This window comes from Hypanus sabinus, chromosome 5 (genome assembly GCF_030144855.1).
Source record: "Hypanus sabinus isolate sHypSab1 chromosome 5, sHypSab1.hap1, whole genome shotgun sequence".
Taxonomy (NCBI): domain Eukaryota; kingdom Metazoa; phylum Chordata; class Chondrichthyes; order Myliobatiformes; family Dasyatidae; genus Hypanus; species Hypanus sabinus.
The window spans coordinates 8,337,463-8,355,966 of NC_082710.1; the positions used below are offsets into that span (position 1 = coordinate 8,337,463).

At 40.3% G+C, this 18,504-nt stretch overlaps 1 protein-coding gene across 12 annotated transcripts in view; it reads left to right on the plus strand.

Moving 5' to 3' along the window:
- Nucleotides 1-17,388, plus strand: part of mef2cb (myocyte enhancer factor 2cb) — a 287,805-nt gene extending 270,417 nt beyond the window's left edge. For 5 of the 12 annotated variants that reach the window (XM_059969337.1, XM_059969341.1, XM_059969338.1 and 2 more), the window contains 2 exons: nucleotides 4,753-4,888; nucleotides 5,039-6,502. In XM_059969337.1, the coding sequence (XP_059825320.1) occupies nucleotides 4,753-4,888; nucleotides 5,039-5,546 (644 nt within the window). In that variant the 3' untranslated portion in view covers nucleotides 5,547-6,502. Of the gene's footprint in view, nucleotides 1-4,752; nucleotides 4,889-5,038; nucleotides 6,503-12,303 lie in introns of those variants that run through there. The other 7 variants (XM_059969348.1, XM_059969342.1, XM_059969343.1 and 4 more) reach the window with 2 other exon arrangements.
- The last annotated feature ends 1,116 nt before the right edge of the window (nucleotides 17,389-18,504 follow it).

The following is an 18,504-nucleotide window of genomic DNA, read 5'->3' on the forward strand; positions in this document are numbered from 1 at the left end:
CCAAAGCCCTACCAAGAAGGTTAATGATCATTGTAAATTATCCCGTGAATGGGATAGGATTAAATCGGGGTTGTCAGGGATTACTGGGCAGCAGTACATCAAAGACCCCGAAGGACCTGTTCCACACAATATCTCTCAATAAATAAATGAGAAGAACACACATTTGAAAATCAATGTTCTTAGTGCAGTACTTCCAAAAACTTACCTTTAAGTACTTTCAATAAATTTATTCATTCCAGTTTAGAAAAACAATAAAACAGGTGGTCAAAATTTCCCAATGCATGATGAACATACATGCAGAAAGGTGCCAGTAACATCATGAAGGATCATACCCACTCTGCTCATGGACTCTTTGTCTACTCCCATCAGGGAGGGGTCTGTGTAGCATCCACATCAGGACCACCGGACTCAAAAACAGCTACTTTCCCCAAGCAGTAAGACAGCTCAACACCTTTACCCGCTAACCCAATACTTCACACCCCCAGCCACCACTATTTTTATCATTTCCTCTCAGTCACCCTATGTACCTTGCCACAAAAATCCAATGGACAGCTATACCATCCATAGGGACTCGACATCACTCAACACACAACAAAGGCATCGTTCCCCCCCACCCTGCTCATGGACTGTTTGTTCCACTCCCGTCAGGGAGGAGGCTACGTAGCATCCACACCAGGACCACCAGACTCCAAAACAGTTACTTTTCACAGGCAGTAACACCTCCACCCACTAACCCACCCCTACACAACCCTAACCACCGCTAATTTATCACTTCCTATCAGTTACCTTACATACAGACATTCTTGTGCCAAGCATCACTTTATAGACATCCAATCAATCCATGTATATAAGCTATCTTATGTATTTATATTTATTGTGTTTTTATTATTGTGTTCTTTATCTTATTGTGATTTTTTTTGTGCTGCATCAGATGCAGAGTAACAATTATTTTGTTCTCCTCTACACTCGTGGATTGGGAATGATATCAAACAATCTTGAATCCTGATTTTACGAAACAATTTCTTTTTAGCTGATTATTTTGTTGACATGGGCCCATACTAACTAACCACGATCACCCACACTCAGACTTCATGAGCCCAGATACAGAGGACCTGTCTTTTTGTCCCATGGCATTCCTGACCACAGCTCCATGGCCTGAATAATTAGTGGGTCTCCAGCAGTATGATGAAGAAACACTGCCCTCAGTTGCCTACAGAAGCAGCTTTGACATCTGTCTATATTATGATATCCCTCAAAGAGACCAAAATGCCACATCTTCCTTTTCACCTCCAGTCAGGGCCCCACACAGCCCTTCCAGCTGAAACAATACTTCATCTGTGAATCTTTTGGGGTCGTCTATTGTATCTGCGGTTCCCAATTGGCCCTCCTCTACATCGGTGAGATCCAGCATAAATTAGAGGAGGGATTTGTTGAGCACCTCTCTCCATCTGCTAAAAACAGTATTTCCCGGAGGCGAGCTATTTTAATTCCTATCCCCATTCCCATTCCAACATGCCAGTCCATGGCCTCCTGTTGTGCCATGCTGAGGCCACGCTCAGGGTGGAGGAGCAGCACCTCATATTCCATCTAGGCAGCCTCCATGCTGATGACATGAATACTGATTTCTCTAATTTCTGCTATTTTTAAAAAATAGTCTCTGTTTTCTCTCTTTTTTATTTTCCTCTCCCCCTTCTCTCTTCTTCCATTCCTCACTCTGGCCTCTTACCTCTTCTCCTCACCTGCCTATCACCTCTCCCCAGTGCCCTTCCTGCTTCCCTTTCTTCCATGGTTTGCTCTCCTCCCCTATCAGATTCCTTCTCCTTCAAACCTTGAACTGTCCCATCACCTTACTTCTCACTTACCCTCCTTCCTCCACATTTTTTATTCTGGTGCCTTCTTCCCTCCTTTCCAGTCCTTATGAAAGGCCTTAGCCCAAAGCACCAAATCTTTATTCATTTCCATAGATGCTGCCTGATCTGCTGAGTTCCTCCAGCATCTTGTGTGCGTTGTCAAAGTTATGTTTCTTTAAAGATTAGGATAAAAGATTAGCTAACATCATTGACCGAAGGACTGTAATGTGAAAAACTTAAGGGAAATTTGGATAGGTATATGAATGGGAGGGGTATGAAGGGCTATGGTCAGGGTCCAGGTTGATGGGACTAGGCAGATTAATGGTTTTACAAAGACAGGCCAAGAGACCTGTTTTTGTGTTCTAATGTTCTGTGTTCTAAGATTAGATGGGTAAAAGTAATGATGATGTTATATTTTGGATTTCAGAAAGTATTTTGTGATAGTTATAATTAATTGTTACTGCTCTGATTGAGAAAGGGTTGAAGTGATGTGTCTAAGGATTACCCCTGAGTTCTCTGCGCAAATCATTCTGATATACACAAATAGAATAATGTGCTGTAGACGCTTTTAAAATACAATAAACTCGTCAACAACACAATTATTCTGTTTGCATGGAAAGGTATGTTTTTCTCAAACAGCAATAACTAAAGTAGTCGTGAAGTTGACAGAATCAGACTACAGCTAGAGGTCGTGAGTTAAGGGTGAAAGGTGAAATATTTAAGGGGAACATGTGTGTGGTGAGAGTGTGGAACGAGCTGCCAGCAGAAGTGGTTAATGCAGGTTTGATTTCAACAGTTAAGAGAAGTTTGGATAGGTACATGGTGATATGGAGGACGATGGTATAGGTCCAGGTTGATGGGACTAGGCGATTAATAGTTTCACACAGACTAAGTGAGCTGAAAGGCCTGTTTCTAAGCTGCAGTGTCCTATGACTCCATAAATCTATAATGGATGATAAAAATTAATGTGGAAAACTGTGAGGCAATTCATTTTGGGAAGGAGATCAAAGAATTGAATGTGTTAACTAGAAAGAAGCTGAAGCACCTGGTTATAAGAAGCATCTTCAGACACTGGGACTGTTTTGCCTGGAGCAGAAAATACTGTTTTTATTTTATTAAATGAAGCATGTGTTGGAATAAATAAAAAAAAAGACTTAACTCTTCTACTTCAGGGGTATGTGACATAAATGTCATCAGTTCAAAATTATCTCTCACGCAATACAGAGAGCAGTTTCTAAAAACCTTTCTCTACACATATGATCAGAGTATGGATTATTTTGCCACAGGGGTTCTTGGAGCTACAGACCACAACATCCGGTGAATAAAAAATGAATTTGATTTGGAGCACAGGAGGATACTATGATCAAGAGATGAAACAATGAAATTAGCTTTGGATTGTTTCAGAGTTGGCCCAGAGATGATGAAACAAATATGTAATTTTTTGAGTACATTACCAGGAAAGTTAATGAAGGGAAGGCAGTGGATTCCAGCCTTTTTTATGCCATGGATTCCTACCATTAATTGAGGAGACTGTGGACATCAAGTCAGGAATATCCTGGGCCTACATGGACATTGACAAGGTCCCACATAGGAGGCTGATCAAGAAGGCTCAGTCACTTGAAATTCAGGAAGAGCTGGTAAATTGGATTAGATGTTCGCTTTGTGGGAGAAACCAGAGAGTGGTAGTAAATAGTTGTCTCTCTGACTGGAAGCCTGTGACTAGTGGTGTCGCACAGGGATCGGAGTTGGGTCCATTGCTGTTTGTCATCTATATCAATGATCTGCATGATAATGAGGTAAACTAAATGACACCAAGATTGTAGGCATAGTGGCAGCTAGGAAGGCTATCAAAGCTTGCTGCAGGATGGGTATTAACGAGAAGTTTGGAAAACTAAATGGATGGGAGGGGTGAAGAGGGCTATGGGAGGAGGCAGATTGATGGGAATAGACAGAATAATATTTTGGCATGGACTAGATGTTTCTGTGCTGTCGTGTTCTATGGCTCTATAACTTTATGACAAATGTCTGGAGTTGAAGTTATTTGATTCATTTTAGCAGTAGTGTACTCCCCATAGGTTACACCTTAATTTACATTGGATGATTTGTGCTGAATGCTTGACGCGTGGTAATACACACCCCTGTAAAATACACTTAGTGGCCACTATATTAAGTACACAGTACACCTGCTTGTTAATGCAAATGTCTAGTCAGCTAATCATGTGACAGCAACTCAATGCATAAAAGCATGCAGTCATGGTCAAGAGGTTTAGTTGTAGTTCAGAGCAAACATCAGAATGGGGAACAAATGGAATCAAAGTGACTATGACTGTGGAATGATTGTTGGTGCCAGATGGGGTGGTTTGAGAATCTCAGAAACAGTTGATCTCCTGGGATTTTCGTGCACAACGGTCTCGAGAGTTTACAGAGAATGGTGGAAACAAAATTAAAATCCAGTGAGTGGCCGTTCTGTGGGTAAAAATGCCTTGCTAATGAGAGAGGTCAGAGGTGAGTGGTCAGACTGGCTCACGCTGACAGGACAGCAACAGTAACTCAAGTCTCTTGTTACAACAGCAATGTGCAGAAGAGCATCTCTGAACGTACAACATGTCAAACCTTGAAGTGGATGGGTTACAGCAGCAGAAGACCATGAGCATACAGAAATACACTCAGTGGCCAATTTATTCGGGACCTCCTATACCTAATAAAATGGCCACTGAGTGTTCTCAAACTGAGTGCTTGGTTCCATGGGGTCTAACCACTTTATAATGAAGATGTTCAGAAAATTAGAAGTTAATTGGTTTGTCAATTATCTGAAATGATATATTATGAACTTCATCATATTTAATTGACCTTAATGTTACTTCTTGCTCTAATTCTGGGCCCTGCCAACATCACAATGAAGAGTATTCCCTCAGTAGTGCTGACTTGTCATCTCTGACTGGGTTTAATACCGCCAATGCACTCCATCTGGGCTCGATGACTGGCTGGCAGCAACATCAGCTACAGAATATGCAGCATTCAGCTCTAAGTCAGCTGGGGTAAGTATATTTAACATAAGGTTAAGTTAATCTTTATGTATGACTTTATGCGTTTGATTGCTTCATTCTCCCAGTATATGGGATATTTGTTGCTACACTCCATTATTCAGGAACAATAATCATAAACCAGTTTTATGCCAAATACAACAGATTCTGCAGATCATTGCAACATGCACAAAATGCTGGAGGAGCTCAGCAGGCCAAGCAACATCTATGGAAAAGAGTAAACAGTCGACGTTTTAGGCTGAGGCCCTTCAGCAGTCCCATTGAAAGTTTTATCTTGATGGAGATTCTGCAGACATTGGAAATCCAGAGAAATATACACAAACTGCTGGAGAAACTCAGCAAGTCAGGGAGCATCTACAGAGAGGATTTAACAGTTGAAGTTTCAAGCCGAGACCCTTTCATTAGGATGCTTCTTTCAGTCTTCACAACTCCCAAATATTTCTGCATTACCATTATAAACCACTTGATCACAGTATCTCGTAACCACAAGAGATTCTGCAGATGCTGGAAATCCAAAGCAACGCATACACAATGCAGGAGGAACTCAGCAGGTCAGGTAACATCAAGGGAGAGGAAGAAAAAGGCCCTTCGTCAGGATGGAGAGGAAGGGGGAGGAATACAGAAAGGTGCCAGCATATTTCTGCACCAGTAATTGCACTAAAGCTCTGCAAAAGTGTTGCTTTACAAGATCAAGTTAAAATAAGAGAACTTCTTAATACCTTTCTTTCAGATCTTAGATTGGGTTTTTAGAAAGAGGCAAATTTTGTGAGCAGCAAGCAGAATGAAATTCCCACCAAAGTGGGAGTACCATGTTACTCAAAATAATTTTTCTTAAATTCTAGCTATTTCATTGGATGAACATAAAACATAGAACAGTATAACACAGTATAAGACCTTCGACCCATAAAGTTGTGTTGACGTTTTACCCTACTCCAATATCAGTCTAACCCTTGATGCATTGATCAATCTGATCCATCCCAATGAAGGGCCTTAGTCCTGTTTACTCTTTTCCATAGATGCTGCCTGGCCTGCTGAATTCCTCCAGCATTTTGTGTGTGCTAGTTTGAATGTTCAGCATCTGTAGATTTTCTCGTCTCAATCTAACACTTCCCTCCCACTTTGCCCTCCTTCTTTACACCCATGTGCCCACCTAAGACTCTTAAATGCCCATGATCTGTCTGCTTCTACCACGACTCATGGCAGCACACCCTGTGCACCCACCACGCTCTGTGTGTAGAACTTATCTCCAACATTCCCCTACACTTTCCTCCAATCACCTTTAAAATTACACCCCATTGTATTAGCCATTTCCATCCTGGGTAAAAAGAAGTCTCCAGCTGTCCACTCAATCTATGCCTCTTGTCATCTTGTACACCTCTATCAAGTCATGTCTCATCCTCCTTCACTCCAAAGAGAAAAGCCCTAGCTCACTCAAAGAATTAGAAGTTATGTTCACCTCATTACAGTAGAGTGTGAAGATCAAGGTCAAAAGAACTGCATGCTAGATTTGAGCCAAAGCATTTATATTTGTTTTGAGCAACTTTATTTAATATATTTTGTGTAAAGCCTTGCTTGTGGGTTATTGTAAAGTCCCATATATTGTCTGTATTTTCCGCTTCTTTGATGCCGAAAAATTGCATGCTTTTCATATTAATAAATTCTGGTTTAACTGCGAATTAAATGATTGAGTGGGGCTGAGAATAATTTTGGGTGTTGTGAATATTACCACATCTTCAAATAACTCTTCACGCTGACGTGCCCCCATACTAATGTAAATATTTATCTTCAGAGCAGCCTTGAACTTTGCAAATCCTCCAGTCATTAGAGGCTAGTGGAAAATTTAAATTTGCCCACATCGGAAAAATTATTGGTACTGACACCTTGACCTGTTTCTGCTTACCAATCAATCTGTAAACAAGCTCCTCAATCTACAGTGAGGAAAGTGGAGAGAAACTGGTTATTTTAAATTTCTGAGTGAATAATATTAGTTTTTGGTATTTAAAATAAAACGCTTAAACAACAATAACTGCAACCAACCTTACTGTAGAGGTGATTTACTGATAAAATGACAGTGGTTGCTTTTTATAGGTGAGTCACCTCCATGGTTCTCAGGGTTTGTCAATAACAAGGAGAATTGCTCTTCATGTTATATGGGCAATAGTGATATGGATCTTGTAAAGTGTTTCACGAGGTTCCCCATGTAGGCTGATTCAGAAAGTCAGAAGGCATAGGATCCAGGTAAACTTGGCAGCATGGATTCAGCATTGACTTGCTCACACAAGACAGAAGGTGATTGTAGATGGAGAGTTTTCTGCCTGGAGGACGGTGACCAGTCGATGTTCTGCAAGGATCTGTTCTTGGATGCCCTGCTCTTCGTGATTTTTATCAATGACTTGGATGAGGAGGTGGAAAAGTGGGTTAGTAAGTTTGCAGATGACACAAAGATTGGTGGAGTTGTGGATTGTGTGGAAGGTTGTCATAGGTTATAACAGGACATTGACTTGATGCAGAGCTGGGCTAGGAAATGGCAGATGGAGTTCAATCTGGAGAACTGTGAAGTGATACTCTTTGGATGGTCAAATTGGAAGGCAGGATACAGGGTTAATGCATGATTCTTGGTAGTATGGAGGAGAAGAGGGAGCTTGTGGTTCACATGTATAGATCCTTCCAAGTTGAGCACAAGTTGGTTAGGTAATTACAAAGTCATATGGTGTGTTGGCCTTCATTAGTTGAGGAATTGAGTTTGAGAGCTGTGAGATAGTGTTCTAGCTCTATTAAACCCTTGTTAGACCACGCTTAGAGCATTGTGTTCAATTCTGATCTCCTCATTATTGGAAGGAAGTGGCAGCTGTGGAGAGGGAGCAGTGGAGATTTACCAGGATGCTGCCTGAATTGGAGAGCATGTCTTAAGAGGAAAGGTTGAGTGAGCTTGGGCTTTTCTCCTTGGAGCAAAGGAAGATGAGAGGTGACTTGATAGAGGTGAACAGTCGATGAGGGGCACAGACCGAGAGGATAGTCAGAGCCTGTTTCCTAAGATGGAGGCGGCTAACAGTAGAGACCATAATTCTGAGGTGAATGGAGGAAAACGTGGGGGGGATGACAGAGATAAGTTTTTTTACGCACACAGTGGTGACTGCATGGCCACCTGCCAATGGTGGTGGTAGAGACAGGTACATTAGGGACATTTCAGAAACTCTTTGATAGGCACCGGGATGACAGAAAAATTGAGCACTATATGGGACGGAAGGGTTAGATTGATCTTGGAGTAGGTTAAAAGATTAGCACAACATTGTGGGCTGAAGGGCCTGTACTGTGCTGCAGTGTTCTATGTGTTCTATATTATATAGGCAATGATGGTATTATAATGTGTAGAGTATTGTTCTCCTTATATCATTAAGAATATTTATGATTTGACAGCAATTCAGGAAAGGTTTACCAGACTAATACCTGGAATGGTAATTGAGGTTTGAGGAAGCTGAGTTTGTGTCCACTGGAAAACAAAAGAAAAAGAGGTTCCTTGATTGAATTCTCAGCGGAGAGGAAGCAGCATCCTTGGGAGAATCAGAAAATGGATCACTAGTGAAAAATAAAGGTTATCTATTCATGACAGGAGGAGGGAGAATATATTCTCCCAGATACATGATTCTTAGAAACTCTTAGACCATAAGGCATAGAAGCAGAATTAGGCCATTTGGCCCATCAAATTTACTCTGCCATTCCATCACCACTGAGTTATTATCCTTGTCAACCCCATTCTCCAGCCTTATCCCCATAACCTTTGATGCTTTTATTAATCAAGAATCTATCAACCTCTGCCTTAAATATACCCTATGTCTTAGCTTCCACAGCTACTTGGTAATGAACTCTATGGATTTACTACCCTCTGGCTGAAGAAATTTCTCCATGTCTCTGTTCTAAATGGATGCTCTTCTGTCCTGAGACTACACTCTCTAATCCTAGACCAGTACCCCCCCCCCCCCCACCTCTCACAAGTAGAACCATTCTTTCCATATCCACTCTATCTAGGTTCTTCAATATTCAATAGGTTTCAATGAGATTCTCTCCTCCCCCCCTTATTCTTCTACACTCCAGGGAGTACAGGGCAGAGCCATCAGAGACTCTTCATACTTTAACCCTTTCATTCCCAGGTTCATTCTCGTGAACCTCCACTGGACTCTCTCCAATGCCAGCACATCCTTTCTTAGATTAGAGACCCAAAACTGCTCACAGTGCTCCAAATGCATTCTGATCAATGCCTTATAAAGCTTTAGCATAACTTCATTGAATGTTCCTCAAAGGGTTCTGAAAGCAATGTTTTTCAATATTTTTAAAAGCTGGGTTGAATAGCTATTCCAAGCTAAAACTTGCTGAGACAGATCTACTTATTATGACCATGCACACACTTTCTTGTCAAGTGTGAATCTACTTCATTTTTGAAAAATATTCAAAGTTTTTGCTTTTCCAACCCATCAAGGAAGAGTTCCATGGAGAATGGGACTAAAAGGTGGAGTGAGTTTGGGAACCCAATTGGTTAATTCTGCTTGCATGCCACTGAAAACCTCTGACATGAAAATTGTTCAGGGTCCGGAAGATTTTACTGTTGTCAGGCAAGGATGCTCTTTTATGTTCATTGGCTAAAATTGAACCAAATTCTAGGGCAGTAGAGGTTATATATCAGAATTATGTTTAATATCACAGACAGAATGCCATGGTGGCATAGTGGTTAGTGTGGCACTATTACAGCTCCAGATGTCAGAGTTCAGAGGGTATTCCTGGCACCTCTATACAGCCTCCCCATGGAATGTGTAAGCCTTCTCTGGGTGCTCCAGTTTCATCCCACAGTCCAAAGTCATAACGGTTAGTAAGTTAATTGGTCATTGTGAATTGTCCCATGATTAGGCTAGGATCAAGTTGGGGTTGTCGGGGGGGTTGGGTTGCTGGGTGGTACAGCTCAAACAGCCAGAAGGCCCTTCGAAATATAATTAGACATGTTCTGAAATTTGTTGTTTTGCAGCAGCAGTACAGTGTGAACTATAAAAAAAATAGATTACAGTAGAAATATATATTTCAAAAATGAAATAAGTAGTGCAAAAGAGAGCAAAACTAGTCAGGTAGTGTTCATAGTTTCATTGTCCATTCAGAAATCTGATGGTGGAGGGGTTGAGGCTGTTCCTAAAATATTGTGTGTGTCTTCAGGCTCCTGTATCTCCTCTGTGATAGTATCAATAAAAAGAGAAGTGTCCTGGGTGATGGGGATCCCTAAAGATGGATGCCGCCTTTTAAAGTTTGGTGGATGTTATCATTACTCAGAAATGAAACGGTTTGTGAATTTTAAGCTAAGTACCAATGAGTGCTAGTCCTTTTAGTGTCATGTAGAAATGGCTTTTCAGTGATTGGCCACCTGAGGGCAGCAGAGTACCTTGATTTGACCTATAAGTGATGGGAATTTAGTTACAAAACAAAATAACTGCATTGATTTATGTGGCTATCTATAAGTTTATTAAATGCCCCTAATGTATCTATTTCTACCACACCCCCTAGCTGGGTGTTCAATGCACCCACCACTCTCTGTGTAAGAAACCTACGTTGTATGTCCCCCCCCCCCTATACTTTCCTCCAGTCACTTTAAAGCTATGCCCTCTTGTATTACACTGGGAAATCGTTTCTGGCTGTCCGCTTGATCTATGATTCATCTTGTACATCTTTATCAAGTCATCTCTTATCCTCTTTCTCTCCACAGAGAAAAGCTTAGCCTCATCAGATATGCTGTCTAATTCAGGCAGCAACCTGGTAAACCTCCTCTTCACCCTCTCTAAAACTTCCACATTCTTCTCATAATGAGGCAACCAGAACCAGTCACAATATTCCAAGTGTGGTCTAAGCAGAGTTTTATAGAACTGCAACATTACCTCAAGGCTCTCAAACTTAATACCTAACTAATGAAGGCCAACACACCTTAACACCTTCATATCCACCTTATTGACCTGCATGGCAACTCTGAGGTGTCTCTGGACATTGATCCCAAAATCCCTCTATTGCACCACACTGCTAGTCATTAACCTTGTTCTCTGACTTTAACCTTGTCCTTCCAAAGTATGTCACTGAGACTCTGCAGATGCTAGATATCTAGACCAACACACACAAACTGCTGGAGGAATTCAACAGGTCAGGCAAATAGTTGACTTTCTGGGCCAAGACCCTTGATCAGAACTGGAAAGGAACAGAGAAGAAGCCAGAATAAGAAGGTGGGGGGAGGGGAAGTGCTCAGACCATCACCTCCCCCCCCCCAACCTTCTTATCCAAGCTTCTTCCTGCTTCCATTCCAGTCCTGATGAAGGGTCTCAGCAGGAAACATCAACCATTTATTCACTTCCATAGATGCTGCCTGACTTGCTGAGTTCCTCTAACATGTTTTTATGTGTTACTAAAGTGTGTACTTCCATACTTTCCAGATTGAATGCATTTTAATTTTTTTTAATTCCAAAAGAATTCCTTTTAACTGTAGAAGCTTCTACCAACAAAAAATTAAAGATTATTAAAATTATTTTTATAAATAGCTCTACTAGTTATGTCAGTTTTAAAGCCATTTAAAACACAAATGTAAAATTCATACACAGCCATGGGCAGACTAAATGAGTGGTGTAGCAGTGTGCTAAATGGGTATTACTAACTCAATTGCAGAAGTTCTGGATTCATTTTTGAGTTGTTCAGAATTAAACAGTCTTCAATACTAGTAAGTCCACAAGTTAGGAAATTTCTCTGCTTTTAAATAAATGAATGTGAAATTATAAACAATATTGAAATTGATTTATTTTTTAACTGCCAAGGTTTACTGGAAAAAGTAAAAGCTTTTTAACCAGCATTTTTGTTAAATTCAAGCCTTTGCCATTTGTATCAAAGTTCAAGTTAAATTTATTGACAGGGTACATATATATCACCATATATAACAGTGAGATATGTTTGCTTGCGGGTAGACTCAGTAAATCCCAGAAATATAACAGAATCGATGAAAGACCGCACCCAACAGAGCAGACAAACTAGTGCAAGTACAAAAGAAATAATAATCATAAATGAATAAATATTGAGAAAATGAGTCTCTGAAAGTGAGCCCATAGGCAGTGGGAATATTCCAATGGTGGAGCAAGTGAAGTTATCCCCTCTGGTTTAGGAGCCTGGTGGCTGTTCCTGAACCTGCTGGTGTGAGTCCTGAGACTCCTGCACCTTGCACCTGACGGCAGCAGTCAGAGGAGAGCCTGTCCATGGTGGTGGGCTTTCCTGGTGATGGTGGCTAATTCCAGCGACAGCTCTTGCATTTGTCTATCGGTGTGGGTGCCTGTGTGTGTTTGTGCGTATGCAGATGGGGACAATCACCCACCCCAGTCTGTAACTGGTTTGCTTTCCTCCTACAGAGTTTGTACTAGCACTCACTTATCTCAGAGTTCAAATCTCTCCCTGCCTACCACTCAAAGCCTCAACATCAAGTCAGAACCTGTTTCTCCTCCTAGAGACCGCACCCACACCCCCTTGGGATATCCACAGCACTCAAGGCTCGATGCAGGGCGATCTCCAGTGGATAGTCTGAGCAGTTGCAGCAGCTCCTACGATGGAAGCGACCGGGAAGATCACAGGAATGATTTCCACTCCCCCATCGGACTCACAAGACCTTCGCCAGATGAAAGGGAAAGCCCGTCTGTCAAGCGGATGCGGTTGTCTGAAGGCTGGGCAACATGATAAGAATCTTCAGTAATCTTTTTTTTCTTGCAGTGTGTGTGTGCGCTACATTACAAGGCAGGGGAGGGAGGGGGGAAGTTCTACATTATCTGTGCCGTGTGTGAAAAAAAATACGTCAGGTACTCTGTTTTGTAAAAGTACTTTTAACTTGCCTCAGTGATATAAAGTAACGTAAATTGCTGAGATAACGGCTTTAGCACTTGAGCTGTGCAAAGAAAACCGTTGTACAATGTAGATTTAACTGCTAACTCTTTTTCATTGCCGTGCTCCTTCGCAAAATGTATGTTACAATAGATAGTGTCATGTTGCGGGTTCAACGTATTTACATGTAAATAGCAGATTAAAAGGAAACATTTGCCAGTGCAGGCAGATCTTTGCTGAAAAAGAAAATGAGCTGTTGACGCAATAAAATCCAAAAAAAAAATTATGTATAGGCGGTTGACAGACCCAGAAGTATGGTGAGCGATCGCAACAAGACAAATTGGTCCGCTGACATCTCCGCACGTGTTAACGTAAAAGGCATATCAGGAGAGTATGGCACTCAATCAATTGGATCAGTGGCATTTAACAGACGACCATACTTTGCAAAAAAGGAATATCGTTAATATATGGCAAAGTCCAAATTCTGGGTCTGTTTAACATTTTAAGTGGATTTTAAAAAAAGATGTACATTACATTTTGCTTATATTTTCATATGGAAGCAAGAAAAAATGTTTGCAAAGCATTTGTGGCTTTTTGTAGTTACCTAAGCCAAAATGTTTTTTTTTCTTTTTCCTGATAGCTTTGCTGATATTTTAAACAATCCTAAAATTAATGGAATTGGGTTCGTCATTCGGCGGCACTCCCCCAAACCATGGAAAAACTCCACGCTTTGCTAACCAAGATTACTGTTTTCTCTTTGTAGAGTTTTGCTTCTGAATTGTGTATTTCTAATTATATAAAAATAATATTAAGAAAATCTTTTAAAATCTGTGAAATTAACATGCTTGTGTATAGCTTTCTAATATATATTAATTATGGTCATAGCAAACATTGTTTTGGTTATCTTATTAGTGGGAGGGGATGTATTTGTGCATCTGCACATATAAGTAACTAAATTCTTAGGTTTCTTCTGCAGCATCAAAGTTGGCTGTGTTCAATATAACGAGGTTTACCAGTTGGGAGGATGGATTTAGTATGAATTCTAAACTTTTGCTACTACTTAGGAGTTTAAAAATGCACAAAGGAGTGAGGCTGCCTCTCATTTTGGGTACTGGGTTGTTATTTTAGATGAATCCAGGTGTTGAGCCGAATTTTGCCACTTTGCATTCAGCTGTTAAATAGTTACTGTGAAGGTTACAAGGACATATACATAGGTGCAAACTTAGGCCATTTGGCCCATCGAGTCTGCTCTGCCATTCCATTATGGCTGATTTATTAGCTCTCTCAATCCCATTCTCCTGCCTTCTCCTCGTAATCTTTTGACACCCAGATAAAACAAGAACCTCAGCCTTCAATGTACCTAGTATCTTGGCCCGCACAGCCATCCATGGCAACAACCTCCACAGGGTCACCAGCCTTTGGCTAAAGAGATTTTTCCTCATCATTATGCAGAATTGCCACAGACAACTGTGGAGGCCAAATCAATGGTATATTTAAAGTGGAAAGTGATTGGTTCTAAATGTTATGGGGAGAAAGCAAGAGTGTGGGGTTGAGGGTCAATAAGTCAGCCACGATGAATGGTGGAAAAGACTCAATGGACCGAATGGCCTAATTCTGCCCCAATGTCTTATGGCCTCATTTCTGATCAATTCTTGACCTAGTCTGACTTTTTGCCACAAATTATTTTGGTCTATTTGGATTTGTATCTTTACTAATCAGAAAATTTCTATATTTGAAGATTAACAATGGACGTTTGTCACTAATACATTTTAAATCTCTTCATAAAATGTGTGTTTCAAAGATTCTAAAAAATATACAACTATTATTGATCATAGCCCTTGACCATAAAGACATTGGAGCACAATTAGGCCATTTGGCCCATCGAGCATGCTCCACCATTCCATCATGGCTGATTTGTTTTTCCTCTCAACCCCATTGTTCTGCCTTCTCCTTGTAATCTTTGACACTCAACAAGAGCATGTTAATCTCCAACTTAAAAATGTCCAATGACTTGCCTTCCACAGCCATCTGTGTTAATGAATTCCACAGATTCATCACTCTCTGGCTAAAGAAATTCCTTTTCATTTCTATCCTAATGAACATCCTCCTATTCCGCTGCTGTGCCCTTTGGTCCTAGACTCCCCCACTACAGGAAACATCCTCTCCGCATCCACTCTATCTGTGCCCTCCGGTCCTAGACTCCCCCACTACAGGAAACATCCTCTCCGCAACCACTCAGTCTATACCTTTCAATATTTGACAGGTTCTCCTCAACATAATCAGAAAATAACCAGAATTGATTAGTATACTTGTTTTCATCTTGTTCTTTAAGTGTTAAATGATAATTAGGAGGCTAACTGAAAGCTTCCATTTCAGTTAACTTCCAAGACACCGTTAGCATCTTAATTGTAGTGTGTATGTGTGTGGGTGTTATTAAAAAAGAACAATTCTCACTAATGACTCAGTATATACAAGAATGTCAGGCAGCCACAAATTCCTAGCAGTATTTTAATTAATCAACTTTTTAAAAAGTAAATGATTTAATAGTAAATCAAACTTAGAGCATAATCTCTTGCTGATGACAGATCCATATCCACAATTTTTAAGGAAGTGAATTGAAAAGCACAACGTCATTCGTAATGGGTCGCTCCTTTTCCTGTACCTCCAATCCTCTACTCGTTGTTACCCAAGTGTTATAATTTTGCTGTTTGTTGAACCACAGAACTATTTTTGAGTTAGCACATAATTATACCGTACTGTGGTTTTAAGAATTATTGGGGCAGAGCCCCTTATATATTCTCACTGATGTACGCAACCCGTTGGCTATCTGATTTAGGCAATCTTCTTTACCGCGAGGCAAAAAAAAATAAAAGTCAGTAGCACTTTCTTGGGTGGGGCACTTGAATTATTTTCTGTTTTATGAAACTCACAAACATCAAAAAGCTTGTTACTATTCTTGACGTTTGCGATACATTACTGCTACCTGTAACTTGAAAGCCAGCCGGTGGTGCAGTGGCTTCGAGGCAAATGATCCCAAGTTCAAATCCAGCCGGCTCCAACTCGGCCTTGTAAAAAAGACAAAAATGCTAAAGAAATGGTAAAAATGCTGCCTGATGCGCCACCAGGCGCGGGAAGGAACAACAAGCAGTAACTTGAGCTGACATATCAGAGCCCAGCAGATGTCATGCAGTAAGAGTTTTGACAGAGTATTCTACCTCTAAAGGACAGAATTTTATGAAAAGTTGGGTGCCTCAATGTTACCGAAATATTTTAAACAAACAAAAATATGCTTATGCCATCAAAATAAACAGAATTCAGGAAAGGCATTCTTCAGAAGAAATTCAGCTGTTTATAACTCAATTCAGTATATTATTCTTTTGAAAGTTTATTTTTTAAAGTCTGACGATATATTTATTTATTGTTGGCCATAAAATAGATTTCTTTCTGAGTAGAAACTTCAAGCAGAGAACGGACTTCACACCACCAATTCCATTGCATTTGTTCTGAAAGTCTAACTCTACTAGAAGTCACTTAATGAATAAAATGAAAGTGTTCTTGTAACCACTTTATTGCTTAAGAAAAGACTATTGCCTAAAAAAAATGAAATTTGAGTGCTTCAGCTGTCATTGTTTGTATAATGTGGCATTGATCATCTGAAAGCTGGTTTCCTACCACCATAGACTTCAGCAAAGACTGATTCAATATTTATTTAGTTTACTTAGAGTGCTTCAAGTGCAGAGTAATGATAAAGGCTTTTGTTAATATTTTAACCAAAGATGTGGAGCAATCCAGTTCGCCACATAGTTTTGCAAATACGCTTTTCTAATTGTTAGCAACACTCACACTCACGCATATATGCACATGCAAACACACACATACTCGCACACACACTCTCTCACACACATATACGCATATGCACACAAACACACACATACACACACGTGCACACTCACACTCTCTCTCTCACACACACACACACACATACATATACACACAAACACACACACACACACACACAAAATGCTAGAGGAACTCAGCAGGTCAGGCAGCATCTACGAAGGAGAATAAAACCGTTTTTAATTATTTTCTGTTTTCCATTGTTTGGGTGTTAAATATACTTTCCCTATTCATACCTCAAATTCATCCATACCTCAAAACAGTTTAGAGGTCAGTTAATTAGCCAACAAAGTACGGTACTGGTGCTGAAAATGAAGGAAATTTTATGAACGATAACCCTGGATTGCTTTTAGACAGACTAATAAAATTGACCCGAAACACCCTTGGATTGCTCCAACTGGTTTGCTGTTACAGTTTTGTTTTTCTGAGGATTTGTTTCCATTATACAATAGTAATACTAAGTGATTGCTTGTAAAATGGGGGGAAATGTGGACGTTTGCAGCACAAATAAAGAGGCTCACAGCGGCATAAGCTGGACTTTGTCGCCACTTGATGACGAAAAGATGTTAATAACTAAGTTAACCTACATCTATGTATCTCAAGGGACTTAATTCAGCTGTCTGTAGTGAAAATTTTTATGGGAAAATTCAAGTTTCTCTCGCTGGAAATAAGGTATAATATGTATTTTGCAGACAAATCAGTAAAGTTACTGGCTTTCATAGTGAGATGGTGTTGTGTGATTTCTTTATCTTTCACATGCAAATGTCGTTACACTTGAATAAAAATTTTTAGTTAACAAGAATTACTAATGCATTAAGAGCTTGATGTTCAAAGGTTCATTTATTATCAAAGTACACAACTCTGAAATAATTCTTCTCCAGGTAACCATGAAACCAAGAAAAAAAAGAAAGGCAGCACAATCTTCAACCCCCAAATCCCACTCCCCCCGCACAAAGAAAAAGTAAGCAAAATGGAACAGGCCCCATCAACCCCAAATCTCCTCTCCCAGCTCAAAAAAGTTGAACAAAACTGAACAGGCACTTCAACCCTCAAATCCCTACTCCTGAACAAAAAAAAAACAAAAATGGAAAAGGCCCATCAATCCCCAAGTCGCCCCTCCCCACATAAAAATATTGAACAAAATGGAGCAGGCACATCAGCCCCCAAATACCCCCTCCCTACACAAAAGTGGGACAGGCCCATTAACCCATCCACCCTTGACCTCAGAAGTCCAGGTCCAGTGGTTACAAGTGGTTGTCACAAACTGGGGTCTTTTTGGGTTGCATTGGGTGATCATGATGGCTTCTATACTCTGTCTTGCCCTTCGATCTCCACGGAGCATTGCAGAATTGCCTTCCCAGCCAGTCCACCGCTTATTTCATATTCATGATTCAAGATCGTTTATTGTCAATCTGTAGTACACAAGTGTAAAAGAACGAAATGATTGTTACTCCAGATCCGATGCAGCACAATAACCATAATAAGCATAAAATATATACACATATGTACAAGTAACTGTACATAATATATATGTACAAGTAACTGTTATGTACACAGACTGATTGCATGAACATAAACTGGCTCTTAGTGATATGTATATTCTGGTGGTGAGGTAGGTGGATGGGTGGGGGCATTAATCAGCCTGATGGCTTGAGAAATATAATAGTTTGAGGGAAGTAATAATAATAATGATGAATTAATAATACATTCGATATAATGAAGAAATAATAATGAACTAACAGCTTGACTGAGCTGTAGCCTGGTTCTCAGTTGCTTTTTTATATTTGATGCCCTCCATTGGTCAGGGTTGACTATGGATGTTGTGTCCCAGGTGTCTTGAT